At 40.2% G+C, this 27,548-nt stretch overlaps 2 protein-coding genes across 3 annotated transcripts in view; one reads left to right on the top strand and one right to left on the bottom strand.

Annotated features, from left to right (window-relative positions):
* LOC124529276 (24-hydroxycholesterol 7-alpha-hydroxylase) overlaps positions 1-938 on the bottom strand; it is a 93,644-nt gene extending 92,706 nt beyond the window's left edge. The window contains exon 1 of the mRNA XM_047103104.1: positions 671-938. Coding sequence (XP_046959060.1) covers positions 671-847 — 177 coding nt within the window. The 5' untranslated portion in view covers positions 848-938. The remainder of the gene's footprint in view (positions 1-670) is intronic.
* Positions 939-1,384: 446 nt separating this feature from the next.
* Positions 1,385-27,548, top strand: SLC25A27 (solute carrier family 25 member 27). 2 transcript variants are annotated; one of them, XM_047102864.1, is made up of 9 exons: positions 1,385-1,596; positions 4,114-4,305; positions 6,457-6,541; positions 10,340-10,462; positions 12,694-12,806; positions 15,993-16,077; positions 21,330-21,422; positions 22,054-22,156; positions 25,753-27,548. In XM_047102864.1, the coding sequence occupies exons 1-9, from the start codon at positions 1,491-1,493 to the stop codon at positions 25,786-25,788; spliced, it is 936 nt and encodes a 311-aa protein (XP_046958820.1). In that variant the 5' UTR covers positions 1,385-1,490; the 3' UTR covers positions 25,789-27,548. The 2 variants fall into 2 exon arrangements, with proteins under 2 accessions (XP_046958820.1, XP_046958819.1); XM_047102863.1 differs by lacking the exon at positions 25,753-27,548 and having other exon boundaries at positions 22,054-23,867.

The following is a 27,548-nucleotide window of genomic DNA, read 5'->3' as shown; positions in this document are numbered from 1 at the left end:
AACAGCACAACCACACGACACACATACAGCAATGCACCCTGAAGCACTGGTAGCAATAAAGGGAAAAAGTTGGCAGTAACTTATATCCTGTTTTTGAAAGATACACTGTATTTAAAAGCTATTTTAAGGACAAAAACGTCTCGTACAACAACATTACTAATCTTAGTATGCAGTGAAAATGGATCTCATCATCATCAAATAAGAACACCAGCTGAAAATACAGCGCAGGCTAAATTTGAAAAGACCGTTTGTAAGCAATTTTTACAGCAGCCTGGTGTTAATCTCAGTTCGGACACGCATTTACTACACGTTTTCATAAATTTAATTTAACTGTATTTCACTTCTGTGTTTCTGAATTATTGCAAGTTGTTAGCTAATGTGTATACACTTAGAACTTTTAAACTACGGTGAAGTAACTAGCATTTATAAATTATGTATCTACTTCCAAAAGGGCAGCTACGAGCTGATAAAAATCTGTTCATAATCGATAAAAATCTATTTTGAAAAATCTTGCATAAGGAATAGCTGTCAATAGTTGAGTAATGATCGTCTTTATCTGTGGATCTAGGTATGTTCTCCGTATTCTAGTATTGCATTTGAGAACCTGGGAAAGAAAATAAAAAAGAAAACATTACCTCCTCCGCAAACCCCACCTACTAAGGCCACATACCTTGATTCTTGCTTTCTCTATAAATTCTAGAGGGGCTTTCCCAAACTCAAATCCAGCTCCAATCCAAGGAATCCAGCCCCTTATGCACGGGGGTCCACGCAAATTCTTCCGCTGAAAGAATAATAAAAGAGCAAGGAAACCCAGGATTATAATCACTGTTGGGGAAATTAGTTCCATGTTTTTGTCTAGCGCCTTCCACAATCAGAGAAGGTAAAAATCCTGCCGCCGTGGCACTTGCTCATTCCCTCTTGGGAGGGTGCACCTACTGGACCTGCCAACTTGTCTGCTACAACTTCCGCAGTTTGTCTGCCTTCTAAACTGTAGCCTCTTTTCCCCGCCCCAATTTTTAGATGACTTTTGCAGCATCGCTCCCTCCTCCCACCTCTACTTGTCTTTCCTGTCCTGGCCACTCGGGACCAAACGCTAGGGCTGGACCGAACGGGCGCGGGTGAGGCGGGGTCGAGGGCGGGGCGAACTTGCGCCGTTGCCATGGAGACCGGGGCCGGCGGCGCGGAGGGAGCTTCGCTCCCGGCCAATTGGAGAATGGCGCCCAAGAGGCGCGCAGCCCGGCGGACTACATTTCCCAGAAGCCTCGTGGGCTTCGCGTTGTTGTTCAGCTCTCAGTCCGGTGGACCGCTGCAGCCGGGGCTGCTAGGAAGGCTGCAGGTTCGCGGGGCCGCCTGACTGAGCCGAGCGAGGGAAATGGTCCCCGGCCCGCCGCTCGCCGCTTGAGGACGGGCCGCCCTGGCAGAGGGGCAGGCCAGCCGCGGCGCGGGGCGCCGGCCAGAAGGGGTGCATTGTCGTCCTGTCTTGCTGCTGAATGTCGGTTCCGGAGGATGAGGAGAGGCTTTTGCCGCTCGCCCAGAGATGGCCCCGGGCGAGCAAGTTCCTTCTGTCGGGCTGCGCGGCTACCGTGGCCGAGCTAGGTACCCGGCCGCCCCTGCCTGGGCCTCCCCCGCGAGTAGTCGAGGTGCCGCGCTGGGGGTGGGGGTGAGGGGTACGGGGGTGTTCGGCCGGCTGGGTTGCGCCCTCTTCTTGCACACCTGCCTGGCAGATGTGGCAGGGCGGGGGCAAGGCCGGCCTTGCGAGGAGGACTGGAGGTCACCAAGGTCTTTTCCTAACAATTTCGTCTCCCTCAGAGGTGTGCCATTGTGCCTGAGTGTCTACTCTTGGAAGCTTCATGAGCGGTCATTCCTCTGTAGGAATCCTTTTCCCTTCCGCGAGGATGACCTTCTAATAAAAACACAATCCACTTTTCATCCTCACTGAGATCATCTGATTCATATTCTTACATAGCTTCACTAGATCATTGTCTTTTGGGTCCAAGTTGTGGAACCAACTTGTGGGACTTACGTTATTAACCTGTCACTTACGAATCGTCTACTCAACATCCGTCAGTTGTCCTCCTTGAGCTTAGCTCATCTATACACTGTGTTTACCTTGCAGGATTCTGAGAAGTCAAATGCTAAGTCCAAAGCGGGGCACTTATTAATTGCAACATTATCATAATAGCTACAATACTAGACTGTGGTGATAGAGCTTAAAAGACTCAACCCTGACCTTACAGGCGGGTGGGGACACATGCAGAGACAGACAGTTCCATTGTGCTAATTATTAATAATGAAGATATCAAGTACCATAAGAGCGTAGAAGATGGACAGTTACATATGCATAAGCAAGTCAGAGAAAACTCGAGACCACCTGGAGAGAATTCGGATGCCCTTGCATGAGCAGGTGGCGTTCTTTCCAAGGATTTTGTAAGCGGAGTGCCTATGTGTTCCCTCTGAAGCCTTCTCTGTGCATTTTAAGAATACCCTTTCATTTTCTTGCCTGTTGCGGGGGGAGGGGGGAACAACAGCTTTGATGTGTTACCATTAAGCAATGGTAGTTTGTCCTCTTTGGAATGAGTGTTTGTATTATTTTGTATTTCCTGCAGAGTCAGCACCGTCTGTTGATTTGCCCTTTATGCTCCTCCACTCTTGCCCTTTGGACCCTCTATGTTTTCTTCATTCTTTTCTAAAGCTGATGGGAAATTTTTGTTATTCATTGCTTTTACTGAGACACACTTCATCGGCTGTTTAAAACATGCAAAATCAGATTGCTGAATTAGGTATTTGCACTTCGTTTGTTTGCTGGTTTGTTTTTTAACTTGATAGTTTCCCCCTGTGACCAATGGCTTTGGCACAGAACCCTTCCTTTTGTTAAAAATTTGTGGAGAATGGTGTGGGGGCTGGGCATGAGAGGTGGGGAAATCAGAGTATGAGATGGTTTGAGTACAAAAGAATTTAGGATCGGAACCTGAAGCGTTATTTAAGTAACCAGCAAGTAAACGAAAATTATTTTGAGAGGCACATGGTATAGACGCACCCATATCATAAGACTTTTCGGGGCTCATATGTTAAGAAAGCATGGCTTAAATTCTCTTCATGCAAACGACTTCTGTTTTAGGGGAACTATCAGCAAGATATTTTTTCCAAAGACCAGTGGTAAGATTTAATATTCCCTTCCCCCCTACTGTCTTCTCTTAGAAAAAGCGTAACTATGGTTTTGTGTCAGGCGGTGGTCATTGAAAAGACTCATGTAATGTCAATAATGTGCATGAGCTTCTCTGAATCTGGTTAAGTTATTCAAGACATTATGCCTATAAAGTTATGAGCTTGATCTTCCTAATGTGGGCCAGTAAGCTTCATCGTTTCAAGGTAAAATGTCTAGCTTGAATTCAAAATATAATTATTAGAAAAATTGTTTTCAAGTACAGTGGGTACTTGTGAGGAGGCTATACATAAAACTTAGTGCTGGAAAAACGATTCAGTATGTGCCTTAATCGAAAGTATATTGAGCATGCTGCCCTTGTATAAAAAGACAACATTATAAACTCTGTATTACATCTTCCATATCTCAAACTTGGGGTCAGTGAGCATCACCCATGAAATTATAGAATTCAGCTCACCTGCATTTATTAGGAACCTGTCATAAGTAGTATAGTATTCTAACAGTCACATTGTGTCCTAATCATGGTTGCAGTCAAGGGGGCATCACAGAATATGAATATCTGAAGTTAATCCTATGGGAAAGCAAAAATTAAGGACTGAAGTATATTTTAGGCTGAAATTTCTGAGTAAAAAAAGCCCAAATCTTGTCACTTAACCCCCACCCCCAGTGATCTGGGGGGTAATCTGGGACAATGATTCTTAAATTTGGGAGTGCATAAGAATCAGCTGATTTCTAACCCCCCATCAACCTACTGAGAATCCATAAGCATGGGGCTGGGAAATAAATACTTTTTCACAATTTCCCCGGCTGATTCTGATGTACTCTAAAATTTGAGAACCGTCCATCTTGTAGTGACTAAAATATTAGACCTATGACTTTAGAATTTTAGAATTTTTATTGGTTTCTCTGAATGTTGCGGGTTTCCCCCTCATTTTGTTTTTCTTTGTTAGCAACCTTTCCCCTCGATCTCACAAAAACTCGACTCCAAATGCAAGGAGAAGCGGCTCTTGCTCGGTTGGGAGACGGTGCAAGAGAGTCGGCTCCCTATAGGGGCATGGTGCGCACAGCCCTAGGGATTGTTCAAGAAGAAGGCTTCCTAAAGCTTTGGCAAGGAGTGACACCTGCCATTTACAGACACGTAGGTATTTATCTTGATTCCATCTGGTAAGTTTGTTATGAGTGCTGTGTTTGTGTCCTCTGCTTTTGTGTTTAGCCGTGTCCAAAAACCAGTAGCTTTTTTCCTATTAATGTGATAAATGAATATATATTCTCTTAAGAAGAAAATTGACTACCAATTTAAGGCAATTAAGGAACAATCACCTTAAATTTTTAGAAATGCACATACAAGTATTTAGGGATGAACTGTCATGATGTCTGTAATGGACTTTAAGAAAAAAAAAGAGTCATAAATACGGAGAACAAACTGAGGGTTATGGGAGGGGTTGTGGGAGGGGGGATGGGCTAAATGGGTAAGGGGCACTAAGGAATCTACTCCTGAAATCATTGTTGCACTAGATGCTAACGAATTTGGATATAAATTTTAAAAAATAAAAAATAAAATTTAAAAAAAGAAAGAAAAAAATGAGTCAAATATGGCAAAAATGTTAGCAATTGATCAATCTCAAGGATATAGAGGGAGTTATTTTCTCTACTTCCTCTACATGTTTGAGATGTTTTTAATGTTTATTTATTTTTGAGAGAGAGAGAGCATGAAGAGGAGAGGGGCAGAGAGAGGGAGACACAGAATCTGAAGCAGGCTTCAGGCTCTGAGCTGTCAGCACAGAGCCCATGGTAGGGCTCGAACCGCGAGATCATGACCTGAGCCGAAGTCAGACACTTAACTGACCGAGCTACCCAGGCACCCCACATTTGAAGATTTTTAAGAAAAGAAATGAATAATCGATACATTTCTCTACTTTGGAAACTTTAAAACACAAAATTTAAACTTTTCGTGTTCTTTGCAAATTAAAACTTATTTGACTTAAATGCCAAATCTCGCTAGTCTCTGTCCCATATGTTACAGACTAGGTAACTCTGAAAGAAAACAAGGATGACTAATCCTATTCTGGCAATGGAGTAATTGCAGTGCAGCTGATTTTTGCCTCAGTTTCCAAGGCTACCTAACTACCTGTGTGGTCCTTCAGTCATTCTTCAAGGAAAATAGTTGTAACTATGTCATAGCCAGTGAAGATGCTTTTCTGCCCTGCTTCTAAAGTGGCACTCACAAACATAATAGTTGTTGGGTTTTCAGCTTGTGGATGGGAGAATGTAAAACTTGGTTTCAAAGGAGGTAGGACAGACATGGCATTTTACTCCTCTACATTCATAATATTTCCTCAAATATGTAGGGACCTTTGACCAGAAAAGTGTCCAGACTTAATATTCACCAGCTTATTATTTTTAAAGTTTCAGTTCTTCAGATGAGTAAGTTAAGAGTGTATTCTTCAAGAGCTATCCAGAAGTATGTACAGAGACTGTTGGTGTTTTGGTGCTTCGTATATTTTTGCATACATTAAAACCCTTGATCAGACTTCCTGAAATATCACGAAAAGTGCTCTCTGTGAATACCATGTACTGATTTTAATGATTTTTATTTTCTATTCTTTTTTTTTTAATTTTCTCCTTTGCTTCCCATGATTGTTCTGATTTCTTTTCATTTGTATTTTGTTGATCATCGTATATGGCTTTCCAGTTAAGATTCATGTCATATGTTTGATACTTGACTGAAAAATTACCTTAATATAATAAGTCATCTGATGAAGTTACGCATGTTTGTTCAAGGAAAATCCCTGCTGTATACCAAGCTCTGTCCTTGAGAGGGCACACAGAGTAATGAAAACACACAAAGCCTGCCCTGAAAAGCTCACGGTCTGATGGAAAGATAAGCAACAAAGCCAAGTTAATCTCCAACTAATGTGACAAAAGTCCTATTAGATGTATGCCTGGGTAGTTCTGGGAGAACAGAGGAGAAGCATGGCAGGTGCCACGGCAGTCTAGAACAAGAGCACTTTTTAGACGACATGTTCTTTGAATTGAATCTTGGAGGACTAGGAGGAGTTAGCAAAGCAGAGAAGGGGGAATCCATTCAAGACAGATCAGCCAGCCTGTGAGAAGGCCTGAGGCTTGGTGCATGCCACATTTAGAGCAACATCAAGAAAAACCCACGTGTTTGAAGCATAGGGCACATGAGGGAAAGACACAGCTAAAGAGATCCACTAGCTCAGGTCAAAATGTCCTCTTGTCTTATTAAACGTGTAGCCAAATTCACGTTTTAAATGATCTGTTTTACACAGTGTACTCTGGAGGGCGCATGGTCACTTATGAACATCTCCGTGAAGTTGTGTTTGGCAAAAGTGAAGATAAGCATTATCCTCTTTGGTAAGTTTTGTTTTGAAGATAGTATGTGCTCTTGCCCCCGAGGCCTTCATGTTTACCCATCAGATACATATAAAATTGTACATTTATGCCACAACTGCCTTGTCATAGGCTTAAAATAAAGAATAGTTACAATGTAAATTCAAGTAATTGAGCGTTTACTGCATACAGCATAAAACAAACATGTACATATGTACATGTTTATATATATTATTTAATATTTTAATGTTAAAAGAACTCTTACAGAGCACCTCCTTTATGCCTCTTTCTACTGAGAAAAGAGCTTTCGAGTCAGACAGAGACAGGCTCAAAAATTCCTGCTCTACTAGTATATATGTAAGCTGATTAAATTACTTGATCGTTTTTATCTTCAGTTTTCTTAGCTGTAGAACTAATACCTACCATCAGGCTTTTGTGTTTGTACGATTAGATGAGATAATGTATGTAAGTGCATATCACTTAGAGTGTTTATAACAGAAACAGAAAAATAGGTTATTATAAATAAATTAAATATAAATAAATTAAAAACATAAAAACACAAAGAAAAATAGGGAAAGGATATCAACAGGCAAAATTCACAAAGGGAAAACATGTGTTTGTTAAACATGTAAAGTGTTCAACCTCACCAGTAATCAAAGCAATTAATCAAAATTATCTTTTAGCCATTACATTAAGCTGTTAATGGGAATATAAGTTATTAGAGAGCTTTTTTTTGAGAATAAAATTTCTGTTAAAATGTTTAAATGTGTAATCCTTTGACCCAGCAACTCTTCCTTTATGATATAATCACATTCAGAAATACTTGTACCAATGCATAAACACACACACAAAGATATCGACTGTAGCAGTGTTGATAATAGTATTTTTTTCCTCTTTTAATTAGATATATTTTTAAATTTTAAATTCAAGTTAGTTAACATATAGTGTAGCATTGATTGCAGGAGTAGAATTTAGTGACTCATCGTTTACATATAGCACCCAGTGCTCATTCCAAGAAGTGCCCTCCGTAATGCCCATCACCCATTTAGTAATTTTTTTAAAAAAGTAAATATCGGGGCACCCAGGTGGCTCAGTTGGTTAGACGACCGACTTCGGCTCAGGTCTTGATCTCGCAGTTTCTGAGTTCAAGCCCCGTGTTAGGCTCTGTGCTGACGGCTCAGAATCTGGAGCCTACTTCAGATTCTGTTCTTCCCCTCTCTCTACCCCTCCCCTGCTACGCTCTGTGTCTCTCTGTCTCTCAGTAATAATAAATAAACGTTAAAAAAAATCTAAAAAAAATAAAATAATAAAAAAAGTAAATATCAATTGGGAAGTGGGTAAATTTTGATATATTTATACAGAAAAGCATAATGCAGAGCTTTGAAAGACTGAGGTAAGTTTTATATGACTAACCAATAATGATGTCTGTAATAATATCTTTCCTGGCCTAAAAAAAAAGTCGAAGTCACAACTGTAAGGAAAGGGCAATAAGCAGAATTTCACCTTCCAGATGAAATCTGTTGGCTCTGTTTTTTAAAAAGTGTAATGTATGGGGCGCCTGGGTGGCGCAGTCGGTTAAGCGTCCCACTTCAGCCAGGTCACGATCTCGCGGTCCGTGAGTTCGAGCCCCGTGTCGGGCTCTGGGCTGATGGCTCAGAGCCTGGAGCCTGTTTCCGATTCTGTGTCTCCCTCTCTCTGTGCCCCTCCCCCGTTCATGCTCTGTCTCTCTCTGTCCCAAAAATAAATAAACGTTGAAAAAAAATAAAAATAAAAAAAAAATAAAATAAAAAGTGTAATGTACTAAGTTACACTAATTGCTTTCCCAGAACTAGTGATAGAATAGATTAATAGTCCTTGCATTTTGTAACCCCCTCCCCCAGCAGAGAAAGATATAGATAAGGGGTTCAAAGGAAATATTTCACTATGAAGTCACCTCTCAGGGTGGATGGGCTTGATGTCCTTTGACCCAGTCCGAACAATTAATTCAGTCAGTAAGTATTTATTGAATGATCATGGCATGCCAGTTCTATATTTAATACTGAGGCTATCGTAATGAAAAAGATACAGTCCCTGCCATCACTGAGCACACAGTAATAGAGACAGATGCCTAAAGAATTACAATTATGTCACAATTACCAAGGAGGCCATGGTTATGAGATTCTCACAGAGAAAGACAATTATGGTGTACCACGTTCATGATCGTGAGAACCAGGCACTCTGGTAGGCCACTGGTGGCAGTGGAGATTGATATAAAGTCTATGGAAGATAATTTGGCAGGGCCTATCAAACGTCCTGTAAATCTTCAAATTTTTTAAACATTACACCGTTTAAATAAATTGTGGTGTGTCCATAAAGTGGGATGCTATGAAACAATCTTTTTAAACGAGGCAGCTCTGTATGAATTGATAACCTTTGAGATACAGTATTAGGAAAAATATATCTTAAAAGATATTATTAGGGAAAAATCAAAGTGTGAAACAGCATACAGCCTGGCATTCTACATTTATGCCTTTCAATAGGAGTATTTATACATACATGTTTGTGTGTGCACTGTCAGTTGTAACTTAGCGCTTAAGACTCTGTGGTCCAGGGGCTCCTGGGTGGCTCAGTCGGTTAAGTGTCCTACTTCAGCTCAGGTCATGATCTCACAGTTCATGGATTCAAGCCCCACATCAGGCTCTGTGCTGACAGCTCAGAGCCTGGAGCCGCTTCGGATTCTGTGTCCCCCGCCCCCCTCTTGTCCCTTCCCTGCTTGTACTCTGTGTCTGTCCGTCTGTCTCTCTCTCTCTCTCTCAAAAATAAATAAACATAAAAAAAAAAAAAAAAGACTGGGTGGTCTGCACTCAGACTTCCTGGCATTATATCTTAGCTGTTCCACTCACTTATATATAATATATAATATAATAACATATATTCCCATTAATAGCTTAATGTAATGGCTAAAAGATAATTTTAATTAATTTCTTTAATTACTAGTTGTGTGATTTATCATTTAACTGCTTTTATGTCTCAGTTTCCTTATCTGTGAAGAGAACGTAACAGCTGTACTAATATCATAGGTTTGACATAAGAATGAAATGATGTTTTTAAAAATACTTAGAACAGTGTCTGACATAATAAGCATTCAGTGAATGCATTACTGTTATGTCCAGGACACCATAAGAAACTAGCAATTGTGATTACTTCAGAGGAGGGGAACTGGTGATAGGGACCCTTTTTACTCTATACCCATTTGTACCTCTTCTAATATTGTTTTAGAGTAAAAGGAAAGAAAATACCCCCTGTCTCCTAAGAAAAGGTAAAGCATGTTTAAGTACAGTAGTCTAGACATGATCGCTATTGGCTTTGGGAGGTGAGGAGAAGAAAGTCTAAGGACAGAGAGAGCTTCTTCAAAGAGAGGAAAGTTTTCAAACCCCTTTTACTTTGCAACTACTAAAATAGTAGTTTATAAAATTTGACCAGCTTCTGTCTGTTAGACTGATTACATCTATGCTATTTTTATTTCCCTGTGGTCAGAATTAAGCAACGATTAAATGGTCAGTTCACGTATTTATGTCTTTGAAGCAACTGCCCTTCCTTTGAATTTCAGGCTATGGAAGGCCCCTGAAACCAGATTTGAATTTCAACTCCTTCTAGTCCTTTAACCCTCCCTTCAGTAAACAGACAAACCATCTGCCTTCCCCTGTGATTTGTTTGGGTCTATCGTTTTCTGCACTTTGTCTGAAGTCCCCTATGCAGGGGCTGTACCAGCTTGGTACTGTTCACTACAAAATTTGTGAAATTCATAGAAACTATTGAAAATGTATCTCCTTTTATAATTAGGAAGTCAGTGATTGGAGGTATGATGGCTGGTGTTGTTGGCCAATTTTTAGCCAACCCAACTGATCTAGTGAAGGTTCAGATGCAAATGGAAGGAAAAAGGAAACTTGAAGGGAAGCCTTTGCGGTAAGTTCTCCAATTAACTGATACCTTTCCTCTCCCCCATCATACTTTGAACACTTACCTAATGATTTATGCATTTTTGCAATCCACCGTTCAGCAGAGACATTAATTCTGACTTTTTCAGCTTGGAAGATACATTCATTAAGAGGAGAGCTAACATGGATCATTTCTTTGCATGTTAAGGTGCACGTGTTCTCTACCAGACAAATTCTATGCGTGCGTAGCTCTTAGCTGCTTTTCCCAGCCAAGTCAGCTAGACTTGTCTCCTGCTACAGCTTTTGATATAGCGTCTGATCACTAAAATTTTCCCTAGTGTGAATCCCAGTTTTGCCATTATGGGTTAGTGCTGTGGAGGTCACTTAGCACTCCTCGTCTCTGTTTTTTCATCTTTGAAAAGGTTAATATCAGAAGGTTTGCATGACAGATTGCCTGGTTCATCCATGTCTAAAAGCTAGGTTTCATTCCCTTTCTCCCTGAAAGAAGGGAAATAGCAAGACTGACCTTGCAAGTTCTTTCCACTTCCCTAATTCTGTTCCGTCTCTTTTCCCCAAGTTGAAGGAAGGTTTTCATTTTGACTTTGTGATATAAAATTCTCCTATGGCATTACTCTACATTATTGAAGTCTGCCTTTCTTCAAAGGTTTTATGTTAAATAATTTATGAAAACACCACTTGGACTGTTTCCCTGGAAAAAGGGCAAAACCTTAGAGATTGATAGACCTCTCTCAGAAAAGAGGAAAAGTGCAGGATGCCTTGGACTGAGTACAAAGAGGTCTGCTCCTCTGAACACTGCAGGTCTGTGACTGGGCCAGAGGGGAAGGAGGCTTTGGCGGCCCCTTCGAGAGCCCACCACTGACCACTGCTCTCCATTCAGCCCCTCCTCCAGCTGGCTCCGTGAAAAATGAGGTTGGGCTTGGCAGTCCACATCCCCCTTGAACCCTGCAAACAGAGAGAGGACACCCACCACAGAGGACAAAAGGGTACCACTCTGACTTAACCGAGCAGTTTACAGAATCCCAGGGCCCATTTGATTGTCTTGTAACAACTTTGAGTTAATTACTAAGTAGCAGGGCACAGCTATGTTGCCATGGTTGGATATATGGAGAGAATTATTGGGATCCAGAAAAATCTGACTTTTTAACTAATCTCCTCAATTTTTCCCCCTTGTCTCCACTGTTGGAAATTTTTGTTTTGATGTAGTAGTAAAACATTTCATGTACAGAACATCAACCTTGGGGTCACATATCCTGGGATTCATATCCAGCCTTTGCCACCTTTTAGCTCCAACCCTAGTCAAGTTCCTTAACCTCTCTGAGCCTCAGTTTCCTCAGATGGAAATTGAAATATTAATACATATTTCATAGAGTTTTCAGGAATAAAATTTATCTTATGTATATAAAAAGTCTTGTGCTTAATAAGTGCACAACAGATTTTAGCTACAAGGGCCATCATTTGTGAGTATCACTTCCCATGTAGCATAAGAGCCATTATGCATGCCCAGTAAATATGTCATACTATCTTTTTGCTGAGACTTAGGGAATGTAATGCCTAAGAAAAGCCACTCAGCTAGTAATGGTAAAGGAGGCATGGAACTCCAGGTATTTCTGACTATATAAAACCCAGACTTTTATAACAGAGGTTTCCAGATTTGATTCATGGTTCAGCCTCATTTTTTACTTGGGTACCATAAACAAGAGCAAAATCAGGATAGGATAGTAAATTTTTATAAAGCCATAAGTACTCAATTTTAAGAACTCTTATTATGACATTACCCTCCCTACTCTTTGGGCTAAAAATGTCATTTCCTTTCTGAGAATATTTGGGGATTGATTTTGTAACGTTATTTGGTGAAATTACAAAATTTGCAGGTCTCACGTAGTACTAGTAAAATGAACCCAGACATTTGATAGCTTCCTTCCTGGATTTAATATGTGCGTTGATGTCTAAATATCAAGAAAGGAATTTTAACCTGTTTAATAATCTGAGAAGAGGATGAGAGTTGATAAAGACTTCAGTAAAAAAATGTTTAAGTCAAATGTCAGCTTTTTTTCCCTAAAAAAAATGTTTTTTTTTTGGAAATTGACTTATATGGATTGCTTTAATTTCTAACAATTCTGGATAATTAAGATGTTATTTTACTCCAAATCATAACAGCTATAGGCAAAGCTTATCCAGCTGCATTCCATGCACAGAAATGCACAGAATTTTCATATTTAATTATTATTTTTCCTTTAGATTTCGTGGTGTGCATCATGCATTTGCAAAAATCTTATCTGAAGGAGGAATACGTGGGCTTTGGGCAGGCTGGGTACCCAATATACAAAGAGCAGCACTGGTGAATATGGGAGGTAATGGAAACTTTATTGAATTCTGAGAAGTCATACTGCCTTGATCACCGTAAGGTTAAGCACTTACATTGGGGAAAATGAAATTTTTTTTATTAGTTTTAGTAATGTATATTGGCAACAGTCTTATTTTATGTTGTTAATATTTTAATTGAATATTTTCCCTAGAGCATTTTTACTTTTCTCCATGGTGATCTATGAAAAGGATTTCGTAAAACAAGCAAATTGTGACAATAAGGATATTAAGACTAAATAATTTCTGAGGTCTCCTCTCCACCTACACCCTCCTCTAAGACTCAAAGTGGCACATGTAACCATGTGGTAATCACTCTATCCAGACTGTCCAAATCGTTCCCCCAGTAACCCTGCTCCTACTGCTGTATAACCCAGCTTGTGCAGCCAGGCACCCCAGGCTGGAAGCCTGAACATTTCCTTAACTCATCCTGTCCCTCACCTTTGATATTCAGTCACTAATTGCTTCTGTCTTCTAAATATTTCTTAAAAGTGTCCCCCCCCCCAATACATAACACCATAGTGTCCTTAAAACCACCATTTTTACAATACTCACCGTCAAAGCCACATAGCTAGAGCACTGACACAGCCATCCAGCAGATGTCATTCTTTGTCCTCATTATTTGTACCCAATACCCAGAGGGATTTATCTAAAATACACATCTGAACATGGTACTGGGACCCTTAAAACCCTTCACTGGCTTCTCATCCCTCACAGAACAAAGTGGAAATTTCATCACATAACACAGAAAGTCTGCACTATCCAACTGGTGCTTCGGGGAATTGAGCAATTCATTGATGGAGGAGTAAAGAATGAAGTAGAGAGTCACAAACTAGAAGGTTCCACTGCCTACACATATCACACTGTTCTTCACCTCATACTTTGTTCTTCCCTCTCTTCTTCTATCTAGTTTCCTCCTGCAGATCACTTAGCACCAGCTGAAGTGTCTCTCCACCATGTAATTTTCCTGAACCCCACAACCACCCTGCCCTAGCCATGTTGTGTTAGATGTCCTTTCGTGTGTTTCTGAAGTTCCCGGTGCTTATCTCTGTTATTGCTTGTACCTCATTCCATTGCTTTCTAGTATATGTTTATCTCCACTAGATTATGAGTTCTCTGAAGGCAAGGACCATGTTTTATTTATCATTATTTTCCTAGTCCCTTACATGTAGTCACTAAACAGTTGATGAATGAATTAATGAATGAAAGAACCATTTCTAAGACCAAAATTATATGATTCTAGGAAATTAACAGATAGCCTTTTTGAGGGGTGTAGGAACATATCACATAAACCTCAAAGAAAGCAAATCTGTTTTTTTATTATTATTATTTTGCCATTTCAGTCCATCCATGTCTACTGTATCATACTTGTGGATATTTTGGTTATCAGGAATCTTGTCTGATTTTAGTTTCTCAATTCGATGCTTCAAAATCTCTTGTAGCTCAGATTTCTCTCCTAGGTTCCCAGTTATTTACTCAGAATGTTCACTTAGGTTTTCTCAAATACATTGCTTTGTGTCCAAACCACACTCATTATCAAACCACTTCCTTCTCCATTCTTCCCAATCTCAGAATATGATAAAATCACCTTCTCATCTGACCAACGCAGAAACCTAAGCCTGATTTTTGTCTCTTTCCTTTCACTTCAAGTCCAGCCACTTCTGTCTCCTAGCTAAATCTCACATCCACCTACTTCTTCTTGTCCAAGGAGCCACTCCTTTGTCCAAGTATAATTGATCTTCCCTCACTGGATCACTACAAAAGCCTCCAAACTGGTCTCCCCATACCCACCCTACAGCCATTGTGTGCCACCTTGCATCTGAAAGTGCTCCCATCAAGGTCACCAATCCATCATCTTACTTAAAACATTTTAAATTGGCCAGTTCTCATTTTCACCATCTCCAAAAATGTCAGCCCTGCTGACAGAGTGTTTAAGCCCAAAATGTTGTAGTCCTCTTTGATCCCTTTCTTTCGCTCTCTATACAGTCTGCTGGCTAATCCTGTTGATTCTGCCTTTAAAACTTGTCCTGAATCTGACCAGCGCTCCACAACTCCCTTGTCCAAACCATCATCATCTCTTCCCAGAATAAATGCAATCGTCTCATGTCTCATCTGCCTTGTCTCCCTATAGTCTCCTCACAGCCAAATAAGCAGAGTAGTCCTTGTAAAGAATAGCTCAGATCAGTTCACTGCTCTGCTCAAAACCCTCCCTTGGCTTCTGTTGCTCTCCATCTCTGGACTCGTACTTCTCTGACACTTGCTTCTGTTAGACCAGTATTCTTGCTGTTCCTCTAATGCACGAAGCTGACTGTCACCTCAGGGGTATAATGCATACTGTTGTTTTTCCTGGAACACTTTCTCTTAGATTATCTCCAAGGTCTATTTTCTCATGTTTTCTTTAGGCTGCTGCTCAGATGTTATTAAGAAGCCTTCTCTGATCACCATCTTTAAAATTGATATACGTTCTTCTTCTCCACCCTCTGGTCGTCTTATCCCCCTTGCTTTGCCTTATTGGTTATTTGTATCTGAAATGCCATGTGGTTTACTTCTTTGTTCATTGTTCATCCCTCAACAAAGAATGAGAATTTTGTTCGGTTTGTCCATGGCTCTTTTCCCCAGCGTCTAGAATAATGCCTACCACATGGTAGACACTCACACATCTAGTGAATGATCAAATGCATCTGTCCATTCTTGCCTCTTTACAGTTCACTTCCCTGTGCTTCACTGTAGGTAATCTTTATAAGACTCCAGTGTTGTGAGATACCACTGCCCTGTTTAAAGCTCTTTAACAGCTCTGCATTGTCATTGAGAAAGAAAAAAAAAAACATAAAAATCTTAACAGAGAGTAACAGTCAGGACCTTTTATTATAAGTGACAGAATTGCAACTCAACTTAAATTAGGATTAAAAAAAGGAATTTATCAGCTCAAATACTGAGAAAGGCCACCAGTTGAGCTGACTTTATGCTTAGCTGGATTCAGATGTTAAAACGATATAATTGAGTGTCTGTCTCTCTTCCTCTTCTCCTCCCCCTCCATCTGTGGCTTGCTTTCCTCTGCTTGAGAACAATAATGGTATCTTTCATTCCCGCCCCCAGCCGAACATATTCACAACATGAAAGACATTTGTTGTCCAATGAATGAATATTCCAGCCTTCTTTTTCTTTTTAATTGCCAGATTTAACCACTTATGATACAGTGAAACACTATTTGGTACTGAATACACCACTTGAGGACAATATCACGACTCATGGTTTATCAAGGTAAGTGATTATTTTAGTTTGATTGATTTTTTTGTGTGTCACTTTCCTTGCATATTTGGCATCAATTCTAACCTTCTGTCTCTTTTGATTGAGAATCTAGTGATATTACCCTTAGAGTAAGGTGATAGTACAACGGACAAATTTTCTTTACAAAGGACAATTTTCTTAAAGATAGTTGCAGTTACTATGCTAAGTGAAATTAGAGAAAAGACAAATATCTCATGACTTCACTCATATGATGACTTTAAGATACAAAACAGGTGAACATACGGGAAGGGAAGCGAAAATAATATAAAAACAGGGAGGGGGACAAAACATAAGAGACTCTTAAATACAGAGCACAAACAGGGTTGCTGGAGGGGTTGTGGGAGGGAAGATGGGCTAAATGGGTAAGGGGCATTAAGGAATCTACTCCTGAAATCATTGTTGCACTATATGCTAACTAACTTGGATGTAAATTTAAAAATAAATAGGTTATTGGGGCGCCTGGGTGGCTCAGTCGGTTGAGTGTCCGACTTCGGCTCAGTTTATCATCTCGCAGTTTGTGAGTTTGAGCCCCGCGTCGGGCTCTGTGCTGACAGCTCGGAGCCTGGAGCCTGCTTTGGATTCTGTGTCTCCCTCTCTCTCTCTCTGCCCCTCCCCCACTGTTCTCTGTCTCTCTCTATCAAAAATAAATAAATGTAAAAAAATACATTAAAAAATAGATTATTAAAATTAAAAAAAATAGTTGCAGTTAAAACGGGGGAGAGACAGAGGTGCAGAATGTTTCATATTAAATCTTCCCAAATATTTGCACCTTGATGGGACCCTCCTGGGGTCAGATTCTGGTGATTCAGTTCTCAAATTCAGTCCCACAGATATGTTTGAGCATCTTTTTGATAAAGGCACCTGCAGGGCTCTGCAGTGGGTACAGAAGGTAACCCAGGCTCCTTTGCAAGGAGTTGACCAAGGGGAAAGCAAGACAAGTATAAAAACAACATAAGGTAAATGCTGAAAGAAAGTGACTACTTACTGGAGTGGTTACTTTATAAATATCTAGTATCCTGAACATTATAATGATTTTATTTAGCTTCTGATCATGTGTCCAAATTCCAGGACCCTTTATGCCATTTAAAGAACCCCAAAAGTATATTAATAGTGTCAAACCAATGACATTTGGAGATATATAGAAGTCATTCTTCATTTCAGATTCACCTTAATATTCCTTGAGTAGCTTTTCTTTATTCCTCCACTTTAAATATAAGTGTTATCCTTAGTGCTACTAGGGCAATCTCTGTATATGTCTTTGCTTACCATCCTTTCCATTCCAAATTCTCACCCACGTGTGTTCCCAAGCTACACCATACTTTCTGTAGCCAATAGTCTGGCCTCCTCTTTCAGAGGAAACTCAGGATTTCAGCTTCCTTCTGCTTCTTACTTCCATCCTTGTACACATATGTATTACATCTGTACCCACCCTTACCATCTTTCCTGCACTGTCTTCGTTCATGCTGTTCACTCTGCCCAGGAGTCGTTCGTCTCCCATTTCGACCTGGTCAAGTCATCTTGTGAGACTCTCTCATCTTTCAAGACACTGTGTGTTCCAGTGTTATGATCTACTCTAGGAGCAGGATATTCAGATCTGTCCTGGGGTCCTACACTGATATTGCCACTCTTTCCTTTTCATTGTCTTTCTATCCAAATGGTCTCTGAAGTACCACACTTCTAACCAAAGAACCATGGATTTCCCAGCGAGTGTAAATCTTCCTACCGTATACTATTCCACCAAACAGGTCTGTCTTTTTTGGAAAGACATAAGATTTTCAGCTATATATATTCCAGCCCTAATCTGAAATAACATAGTCTGATTATTCTCTAATTCAGGTTTTAGGAAAATGAATTCTCTAATTCAGGTTTTAGGGCATTTGGTTCATTTTTGAGCTCTACCCACCAGATCAGGTTTTTTAATGGGTTGATATGAATACATGTGGTATATGAGGCAGCTCAAAATTTGCTAACCATGAACTCTAAGTAAGTAAACAGTGCTGTGTGATCTGGAAGTTCTGGATACTGTGTCATAGAATAAAATGAATGCTCATGGAGGCTTGAAGGGGATTGCAGCTGTATAATCAGAGAGCTTTATATGAGCCATCAACACCTAGGGAAAAATGAGTTTGATATAAATAAAAATGGTATAAGCACTGAACTGCGCACTTAAAAATGGTCAAAATGGTAAATTTTGTGCTGTGTGTATTTAACCACAATTTTTAAAAATGGTGTAAGTAAAAGTACCTCTCCCAGGGTAGAGCAGGAACAGTAAAAGACAAGTCAGGATTTTAGTGAGGTGAGAAAGCAGGTGACAAGTTATGTTTAATAAAGAAAGCAGAGGAACAGTGGAGAGTTGAATTAATGGTCAGGCGATGATAAAGAACAGAAAGGCCAGAATAATCTTTTTTTTTTCTTATTTTTTTAATGTTTTTTTTTTTTTTTGAGAGGATTGAGTGGGAGGGAGGGAGGGAGGGAGGGAGGGGGAGAGAGAGAGAGAGAGAGAGAGAAGAGGGAGAGGGAATCCCAAGCAGGCTCTGATCAGGCTCTGCTTTCTGACCAAAGTGGGGCTCAGTCTCAAGAACCGTGAGATCACGACCTGAGCCGAAACCAAGAGTTGGACTCTTACCTGACTGAACCACCCAGGCACGCCTTTTTTCTTCTTTTCAAATCATGAGGCTATTGAGAGGTAAAACTGGCTAGTTTACTCTCTGTGAAGATGATACATGAGCATGATTATTTAGTTCATCCTTGAGAGGATCACTTTCTCTGAAACAGTGCTGATGGAATATCTGACACTGGTCTTGCAGATAGCCATTGGGCCTTCTGGAGAAGACTCACCCGGTCACTTTCTGTCCATTATCACTTCAGCTGTGGCCTGGGCTTCATTTGGGGGTATTACTAGCAAGGAGCGATAAAGGCCAATAGCAAAAAGCAGCAAAGTCCATTTCAGTGCAAGTAGCTTGAGCAAAATCCATGTTCCTTTTATTGCCCTATCTTTTCATTTTGACCCTAGATACCATCTTATTTGAGGCCTCTTTAACACATTATTTGCTCTTTGAATGTTTATTTTTTTAAAGAAGTCTAGCCAAAGCACACTATATCCTTAGGTGTTAGTTAAGATTTTCTGTGTGAAAATATGAAGGTGTATTAAAATTGATGGTATTAAGCTTTCAAAGAATCTGAACTAATAGGAAAGAATATGAAAAGAGCAGTTGTGTGCACCTACTGGAAAGTATATGGTGAAACAAGAGCTCTCCCCACATAGACAGTGGCTGTTATGTGGACAGAGACACAAGAGAGTTATTAGGTCATTTGCTGTAGCATATGAAATAGGCTGTATGTACATGACATACAGTTGGGTCCTTTGCTGTAATATGAAATAGGTTATATGATTTCCTTGTCTCGAATTCAAGTGTTTCTAAAGTAATTTTCTCCTTTGAATTATAAATCCTGGCTGGAAAGAGGGAGACAGAGTCTGGGGACTTCCTAGAGTGAGAGAGAGTATGAAAATTCCTAAGGTAGCTTCAACTTCCTGCCATAGAGCCTTCAGAGATTTCAAAAGCCTTGGCACAGAAGCCAGTGGTCCCTGTCTTTGTGAGGTATTTGATGTCCTGGAAGGACCTAAAAGTTTTCCACGGTTTTCCTTTCCAGCTTTCCACTGGCCGTTTTATGTTTATAAGCCGTTATGCTTACTGCCAGGATCCCAGTCTGCGGATTCGGCTTCTGGGACATGGGACTTCCATTCTCTATGACTCAGGTCCACCACCCTTTTACTCATCATATGTCTTTTTCATGGAAAAGTTTCAAGAAGTTCATGGGTTTTCAGTGTGTGGATGCTCATTCTCTGTAATTGCCTCTCATGCCCACATATATAATGAACTGTTAGTGGTTTCTTCACTTCTCAGTCTCTTGATTAACTTCTCAGTATCTTCTCAGAATCTTGATTTACTCTGCAGTAGGCTGACCACATCCATTTTGTCTTTTCTGAGTAACTGACATGCCATTTTCAAGAAGGAGTGATTAGCCTTGGTGGATAAAGGAAGAAGGGATAAGCCTAAACTTCCTAGCCCTTATGCCTGAACATAGATTCAAGGAAAAACAGGAATTTTCCTACTAGATGGGGGTGCAGGACATTCCAAATGGAAGAACTGAAGACACGGAGGTGTTACATAGTATGGGGAGTAGAGAGAACTACACTTAGTTATGTTGTTAGAGCATAATGGGCAAAGAGGGATGTGATTTTGGAGTAATATGTGCGGCAGCCAGTGTAGAAGCTAAATCAGGTAATAGGGAACGAGTCTTTGATGCCTCTAAGTAGGGAAAAATGACATAGTTAGACTTGTATTTTAGAAAGATCCTTTAGGCTGGCGGGAAAAGGTAAGGTTATTATATTCAAATCAAATAGCTTAGTGAAGTGAGGCTTAAACAGTGGTCAGAGTGAACTTTTTCTTATTTGTTAACTATTAACCAAAGTAATAGTTATAGTTATAGCATAGTTATAGTTATAGTATAGCAAGGTGATTCCCTTGCTTCCGATCCTCTCGATGACTTCCTTTCATATCTAGGATAAAGTCAGACTCCTTAAATAACCTTCATGGGCTGATCTCTGCCTGCTTCTTTAGTCTTCCACATGGCTGGCCTCCCTCCTTCAGGACGCCATAGCCATGCTGGCCGCCTCCTGGCCGTTAAGCACACCAAGGACACTTTCTGACTCACGGCTTCTCCTGGGCTGTTCCTCTTGCCCGCAACATTCTTCCTCCGTGTCTTCACACGGATGCTTCTCACCATTCAGGTCTCAGTCCTGCTGCTGCCCCAGAGCCTCTCCCCGGCTGCCTGTCACCCAGTTACTCCCTAGCACACTGTCCCATTTTGTTTTTTTTTTATTGCACTTACCTGCATCAGAAATTATTCATTTCCTCTCTGCCCCTTCCCAACTAAGTGCCTCAGGGACAGGACCGGGTGTGTCTTCCCCACTGCCTAGAAGAGTGCCTGCCACCAGCAGGTGTTCTGTGTATACTTGTTGACTGGACATTATTTTTAGTTTTTCTTTTTTCTACCTCTTTAGTGAATTCATTAAGCATTGACTTTAAGGTAAACTAAGATCATTATGAAGAATAATACAATGATACATACATTCTTTCTGTCTACATATCAAATTTCCCTTTCTCAAAATTTAGAAACCCCTATGTTTATTATCTTTCAAATTCATTTCTTTGTATTTACAGTTTATGTTCTGGACTGGTAGCTTCTATTCTGGGAACACCTGCTGATGTCATCAAAAGCCGAATAATGAATCAACCACGAGATAAACAAGGAAGGTAGATAGAAAGTCTTCACTATTCATGTGTTCGAATGTCTGTAATAATAATGTTTCTTTAAGATGTTTCCCTGCATTTATTCTTGTTAGAAATGAATACGTGTGTTCATGTGTTCAACCAGCAAACTGTTTGTATGTAATTACTTGCTCTTTGTCTGATGGAAAAGTACTGTGCATTTGAGGATATAAACTAATTTAATGATCATATTATTTAGACACAAGGTATTTATTGTGATTTTATTGTTTTCAAAGAGTTTATGAAAATATACTCTGCTGAGAATTTACAGAGCACTTTCTTCAGAAGCTTATGACTTACAGGTAACACGGAGAATTTGATTTGATATAAAACACTATATTCTCTCTGGAAGAGATCAGGTAGAGCGAATTCTAAGTATAAGACTAAGGGTGGGATGAATCAGAAGAATCAGCCTTAGACATCTAAAGAAAATAACTTTAAACTCAAAAGAGGTGATTTATATATACTGAACTACAAATATTATTTGTTCTAAGCTAGCAGAAAATATTTAAGTTTCATTAGAGTAAGTTTGCTTAGACTATTTTTTATTTATGTTTTCTGTACACATCCATTTACACACAAGAAATTTAGTAGAACTGTCTTCTTTCCTTTTTAGGGGACTTTTGTATAAATCATCAACTGACTGCTTGATTCAGGCTGTTCAAGGAGAAGGATTCATGAGTCTATATAAAGGCTTTTTACCATCTTGGCTGAGAATGGTAACGTCAGGTTTTTCCTTTGTTTTTGTTTTCTTTGTACTTAAATTGCTTTTAATCTGTAAATATTTTCCCCTTTCTCTTTTGGTTTTTAGCATGGCTCTGCCCCCAAACCACAATTCTTTCTCTTTTTTATATCTTTTTTTGTTTTCTTTTTACCTCTCCTCAGAGTCCTGTTACCTTTCTTGGTAGAATAAAGTAAAATAATTCAGTTACATCCAGAAATAAATAAGTTGATATTCTCTTGTTATAAAGCCAGAGGAGAGGGTTTTTCTGCAATTTAAAAACCTTTAGTGGTCTGTTTAGTCAAAGTACTGCAGTTTGGGACAGGTATAAAGATTTTATGCTAGAAACCATTCCTATGGAAATGTTACTGTTTCAAACAAATTTTTGTTACTTTGATGGCAAATGTTGCATTATCCATTAATACTTATCACCACAAAGCTCTGCTTAGTAAGAAAGCCTTATGTCATTTTTATTAGGTTTGGATGTTATTTTTATGGTGGTGAACAAAGATGTAGCGTGAGACTTATTCAAGTAACAACATATATAATAAACACAGGGTACTCAAGGATTTTGTAAGTTGGAACATATTTGCAAGACTGAGTTGTGCATTTAGAAATTCAAACAATCAATACTTTACACAGTATGATAATATTAATTGAGCACCTACTCCATGCAAAGCCCTGTACTCAAGGCCTGGTTTGGAGGGATGAACAGAAGAGTCTCACCCCCTGCTCTAGTGCCAGAGCTGCTGGTTTGATAAGGCCAAACACTGAATAAAAAACTGGAAGTGATGAGTGGTAGAGGAAAAGTGCAAGGTGCTATGGCAATATATAGCAAGGGCATACAGCCTAGGCCTGGAGATTAAGAATACCTCCATGGACAATGGACTTTAGAATTGAGTTTTGAAGAATGGGTAGGACTTAGCCAGGTAAAAAAGAGCAGAAAAAACATTCTAGGTAGAGGGAATCATTGGAATGGACAGAGAACATGAGGAGTTTGAGGAACTGAAGGAAACCCAGCTGGCCGAGGCATGAAGACATGGAGGAGAGAGGTACAAGGTGAGGCCAGAGAGAGGCAGAGATCAGTGTGGGAAGGGTCATAGGACCCATAAGAGTGAGGGGCACCGGCTTGATGATACGTGTATTTTTAAAAAGATCATTCCAGCTGCCATGTGGATTAGAGAAAGGCCAGGAACAGTAGTAGATGAGACATAATGATAGTGCGGACTAGAGTACCACAATGGGGAAAGAAAAAGATAGATCTACAAAATAATTTAGGAGAAAGCAAGGAGCTGGAAGCATGACAAGCATGACTGGGTGAGGAGGGGAAAATGGTCAAAGAAGGCAAGAAAAGCTGGGTTTCATTCCCAGATTCCCAACCTGAGCAACAGATGATGTAATATCCTAACACGGAGATCATTTGTAGGGATGATCTCATGGTAGAATAACAAGTTTAACTCTAGATTTGTTAAGTTTTGAATACTCATAGGATATCTAAGAACAGAGGTTTAGATAACTAGCTTCGTATATTGATCTGGATCTTACAGAAAATATGGGGATGGAGATTTAGAGGGGAGCACTGTCTACATATAGATGGGAATTGAAGCTCTGAGAATAAGTGACATCACCAAGCAATAGTAGGTATCTATTAACATAGATTTAATAGCCAAAGCCCTGGGCAATAGCTGGTCCAAAAGTGTACCCAAGTGTAAAACCTTATTTTGATTGTCTAGATTATATCTTGAAATTATCTCAAATCTATGGATGTTTCTTAATGGAAAGGAGGATTTTGATTTGGCCTGCCATGAACCAGGCACTATCGTAAGTGCTGGCAGCCCTAGGGAATAAGTTTTTTGCCTGAGAGGAGCTTATAATGTGATGGAAAATGTAGACATGTAAATAGTGAAAATTACAGAAATAATAAAGTTAACATTATTAAATCACTTGGTAAGAGCACCAACACCGTGCTCATCATTTTCACGGATTAACTCACTGAACTCTCCCAACAATCTCTTCAGTAGGTTATTGTGATTTCTCTCTTAGAGAGGAATAACAAAAGCTTAGAGTATAAAGAACTCAGCCAGGCTAGGTAGTTATCAATTAGTGGCATCAGGGAGGCAAACCCAGCAAGTCTGACTCCAGAGGACATGGTCTTACTAAGCAGTTTGTATTACTGCTCTACTAGTGGTATAAACAAAATGTGTTGGTAACATGGGTAGTGAAGTAAACATGTCTCTGACTGTTTGGGAAGGCACAAAAGTCTTCTGCAGAGGCACGTTTGATCCGAGCTTTGAAAGATCAGTAGGCATTTATCAAGAAAAGCAGTATGAGCCTAGGGATCAACTCATGCGTGGACCCAGTAGGTTGGGGCAACTGCAGAAAATTCGGTGTAGCTGGAGAATAGGTCCTCAGGGGAGACGTGGTGGGACAGAATTCTAGAGAAGTACCTATGGACTGGGTTATAAAAGGACCTTACCGGGGTCAGTTTGCTGGTTTAGGGAAAACCCCGGAGCAAGCAAGCAGCTGTTTAATCATGGGAGGAAAGTACTCAGGTTTGTTTGGGGACAGGACTACTTTGGCAGCAATACAGAAGATACATTTAAAGCCAGGACCCAAGAAAGGAAGTTTTATCTGCGCTCTATCCTGGAGATGATTGTAAAAATGGAGCAAAGATATATTCTAGAGACATATATGGTTAACTCCACAGGACTTAACTGACTCTATGTAAAAGGTGGGGAGGGAACAAAGGAAATGGGACTTTTGGATGTCTAGTGTGGGAGACTGTGAGGATGGTGAGGCCATTGGTGAAAAAATCAGGGGCAGGAGGCGTGAGGGCAGGGAGAATATCCAAGTCCAAAGGAATACTGAGACCACTGAATCTGACCCATTCTCTTTATGCATGAGACTCAGGGAATATAAATGAGAAAAAAAGAGTACTTCACATAGGACAGGCACTGTGCAAAGTCTTTGAGAACCTAGTAAAACAGGTGGTGTTATCCTCATTTTTCAGATGAGAAAAACATGGCTCAAAGGATGAGACGCTTGCCCAAGTTCATTTAGCTGGTATGTGGCAGAGCTGGGAACTAGCTGTGGGTCTGTTCAGCTCTGAAGCCATGCTCCTAGCTCATACAGTGTAGTGAATCTCTCAAGATCCTGCAGGTAGCTATGGAAGTCGTCAGGGAAAAGAGACAGTGCGTGCTGATAGAGAGATGTTCCCCAAACAGCTGGCTAACCAGCAGAGATCTCCAGGGTGGCACTGCCTTGTTGGTCTGCCACAGTGCAGGACCCTGAGCTTAGAAACCTGACTCATGAAACCTGCAAGTAAATTGGCCTTGCAAATACAGATTCACTTCGACCGTATTCATTGAAACTGATGATCAGACCACGGCACTGGCCCCTTCACACTGAGAAACACACTTGGCAAGTGATCCAGACGCTGAAGTCCTTTGGACAGTGTGCTTCCTAAATTCAAGCTGCACGTGAAGCCAGGTTACAATCAGGAGGTTGCTTGCTGCACACAGAAAAATAACAGGAAGAGCTTATTTGTAATCTTAGTATTTAAGAATATCAACCCAAGAGCCCTTATGTGTTCAGCCCCACAGCGAAAGGCATGGAGAAGGACTCTTTTGAGCAGTCACAGCAATGGCCAGACCAGAGGAGACCACATGGGTTCATATTCACTTGGATTATTTACAGCAGTATAACTATACTGGTGAAGAAAAACCAAGTGCACATGCACCACCTACATGTGATCCTGCGCAGACGCTCCAAGGATCCCATCTATGTAGTTCCCCTGTTAGTGGCTGTATGCTCTCCCTGTCCAACTCCCATTCAGAGGCCAGCTAAACTCAAGCCCAGTCCCTTCCACTACGTGAAAGTAGTATGGCCTTGCTTTGCTCAATCCCTAATTAATATTTCTTTCATTCGCATACAGAAGTCTGATTACCAGAACAGTTAGGAATGATTATATAGTCCAGTCTTAGCCAAGACCTCTAATTCCTTGATCTGATTGCAATTATATCCGTGGCTCACTTGATTTTTGTTGTCACAAGAATATGATATCGTCATGGCTTCACCTTCTTTATTTTGTGTCCGTCTTCACACATTTAACTAATCAAGATGTGTTCTCCTAAACCCACCGGTAAAGTCTCCGTCTCCTATAACATACTCCGTATTTCTAAACACGTGACCTAAATATTGCTTCACAAAGTGTCTAACCAAATGCATTTTATAGTCTAATTGCTCAGGCTTCTATTTTGATTCTAGTGTGATAGTTTTTCTCTGATCTATATTACCTATAACCTATGAACCAAACCATACAGGAACTGGATCCAACATACTCTTTCCCTGACGATTCCTTCCAGTGTTTCCTCTGTGATTTCCTTCCACGTTTATATCTTCTATTGTTGAATAACCCCCTTCCCTTTAATTCCTTTTGACACAGTTATATCAAGATAGGCATGTCTCCCTGAGCTGGAAGCTCTTTTCTCTCTTTAATGGGAATTTTTCTATCCACTTTGTGAGAGATCAGGTGTTGAGTTTATGGTTTACATCTCAGGGGCTAATCTTCTGTCTTCAGTTTCAAGTTCTTAAATGTCTCCTTGTCCACCTCCACACAGAAAGTACACACAGAAGAGCCCAGCCTAGAATTCAGGCATGGCGAGTCCTAGCCTTTTAGCTAGTAATGGTTCAGTGAAAAGGACCCTAGAATGGAAGCCAGAAGCCTGTAGTCTAGCTCTATCATATGTTAATAGGTATTCGATTGCCAAGCCTCAGTGCCCTCATCTGTAAAATAGGGGTGTCAGTACCTTTCCTTTCTACTGTAAATTGTTCAGAGAAATCTATGAAAAATAAGATATGAAAATGTTTCGTCAGTTTTAAAGTGCTCTCTAAAGGTGAAATACCAAAATATTTGTTTGCAGCCTAAGTGGGATTCAAAATGACTTCGTCATTCAAAGATGTATATGCGTATATGTAGAATATTCATAATCGCTTTGAAATATGCACTAACTTCTTTGGTTAATCTTTCAGACCCCTTGGTCACTGGTGTTCTGGCTTACTTATGAAAAAATCAGAGAGATGAGTGGAGTCAGTCCATTTTAAGCCCTTAAAGATGCAGCCCTTAAAGATACAGTGTTCAGTATCATTGAAATATGGGCACCTACAACACACACCCCTATTATTTCTACCTCTTTAGGAAGACACTGTACTCCACAGAGACTGTGATTTATAGGGGGCAGCACTTTATTTTTCTCTGGAAACCCAAGTTCTCTTTGACTCCTCTTTTTGTTCAAAAGCAATCTGGTTGGATTACACAAGGCCACCCAGTGAGACCCAGCACAGAATTTTCAAGAAGATTGAATCCTGAGCACTTCCCTTGGGCCAGAAGA

This window comes from Lynx rufus, unplaced genomic scaffold (assembly GCF_022079265.1).
Source record: "Lynx rufus isolate CCGP_SWC_20201006 ecotype Redwood Valley unplaced genomic scaffold, mLynRuf1.p SCAF_6, whole genome shotgun sequence".
Lineage (NCBI taxonomy): Eukaryota > Metazoa > Chordata > Mammalia > Carnivora > Felidae > Lynx > Lynx rufus.
The sequence above is the reverse complement of the archived record's forward strand: the minus strand, read 5'-3'. Positions and strand labels throughout refer to the sequence as shown.

Excerpts from the sequence above, each read along its gene's own strand:
- SLC25A27 (XM_047102863.1), top strand. The coding sequence starts at position 1,491 with ATGTCGGTTCCGGAGGATGAGGAGAGGCTTTTGCCGCTCGCCCAGAGA. Across the intron at positions 10,463-12,693 it reads CTTGAAGGGAAGCCTTTGCG|ATTTCGTGGTGTGCATCATG; the intron begins GTAAGTTCTCCA and ends TTTTTCCTTTAG. Across the intron at positions 12,807-15,992 it reads AGCACTGGTGAATATGGGAG|ATTTAACCACTTATGATACA; the intron begins GTAATGGAAACT and ends TTTAATTGCCAG.